Genomic DNA, 1,092 nt, shown 5'->3' with positions numbered 1-1,092 from the left:
GTGGATTCTCTGATGTCTCACAAGAGTACCTTTCCGAGAAAAACATTTATCGCACTCCGAACATTTATGGGACTTCTCTCCTGTATGGATTCGGCTGTGGTTTCTAAGGGAATATGAATGAGGAAATGCTCTCCCACAGTCTAAACATTTGTAATTTCTTTCCCCTGTATGAGTTTTTACATGACTTCTAAGGTGTGATGTGGTAGAAAAAAATTGTCCACATTCGAAGCATGGATATGGCTTCTCCCCTGTGTGGATTTTATGATGTGTCCAAAGGTTTCCCTGTTGAGCAAAACATTTCCCACATTCTACGCATCTGTATGGTTTCTCTCCTGTGTGGAGCCTCTCATGCCTTCCAAGGTTTTGTTTTACGGAAAAGCATTTCCCACACTCCCCACATTTGTATGGTTTTTCCCCTGTGTGGATTCTCTCGTGAAACTGAAGCTCTGTTTTTGTAAGGAAACCTTTTCCACATTTCCCACATTCATAAGGTTTCTCCCCTTTGTGCCCCTTCTGGTGTCTCCGAAGCGCATAAGAACACATAAATCTTCTCTCACATTCTGGACATTCATAGGGTCTCTCTCCAGTGTGAATTCTCTGATGTCGCACCAGGTTTGATTTCAAGGTGAAACATTTCCCACATTCGAGGCACTTTTCATTTTTCTCCCCTCTGTGTGTTTTCTCGTGGGTCCGAAGACCTGAACTCCAGGTGAAACATTTTCCACACTCAAAGCATTTGTAAGATTTTACTCCTGTATGAATCTTCTCATGGAGCCGAAGATTTCCCGTGTGAGAAAAGCTCTTCCCACATTCCCAACACTTGTAAGGTTTCTCCCCTGTGTGAATTCTCTCATGGTTTCCCAGATGGTCTTTTTGACGGAAAAAAATCCCACATTCTGGATGGGGAGAAACAGACTCAGGCTCAACCCTTCCAAGACTGAGTGGTTGTGGCTGCCGGCTCCCAGGTATGGTCAGCTGATTCCATCGCTGACTATAGGGGGCGAAACCCTGGCCCCCTCGGAGAGGGTTCGCAACTTGGGGGTCCTCCTGGACCCACGGCTGACACTGGACGACCAGTTGGCGGCTGTGGCC

At 46.3% G+C, this 1,092-nt stretch overlaps 1 protein-coding gene across 1 annotated transcript; it reads right to left on the bottom strand.

Moving 5' to 3' along the window:
- Window positions 1–21: 21 nt before the first annotated feature.
- On the bottom strand, window positions 22–801 carry LOC107302318 (zinc finger protein 23-like; the record flags this gene model as incomplete). The annotated part of the gene is made up of 3 exons (XM_029287211.1): window positions 22–352; window positions 440–595; window positions 653–801. Coding segments are annotated over 3 exons (636 nt in total), but the record flags the coding sequence as incomplete, so codon positions are not given.
- Window positions 802–1,092: the final 291 nt, after the last annotated feature.

The sequence above is a fragment of the Protobothrops mucrosquamatus genome, unplaced genomic scaffold (assembly GCF_001527695.2).
Source record: "Protobothrops mucrosquamatus isolate PMUCROS unplaced genomic scaffold, P.Mucros_1.0 scaffold47704, whole genome shotgun sequence".
Classification (NCBI taxonomy): Eukaryota; Metazoa; Chordata; class Lepidosauria; order Squamata; family Viperidae; genus Protobothrops; species Protobothrops mucrosquamatus.
This window is presented reverse-complemented; position numbering and strand designations above follow the sequence as displayed.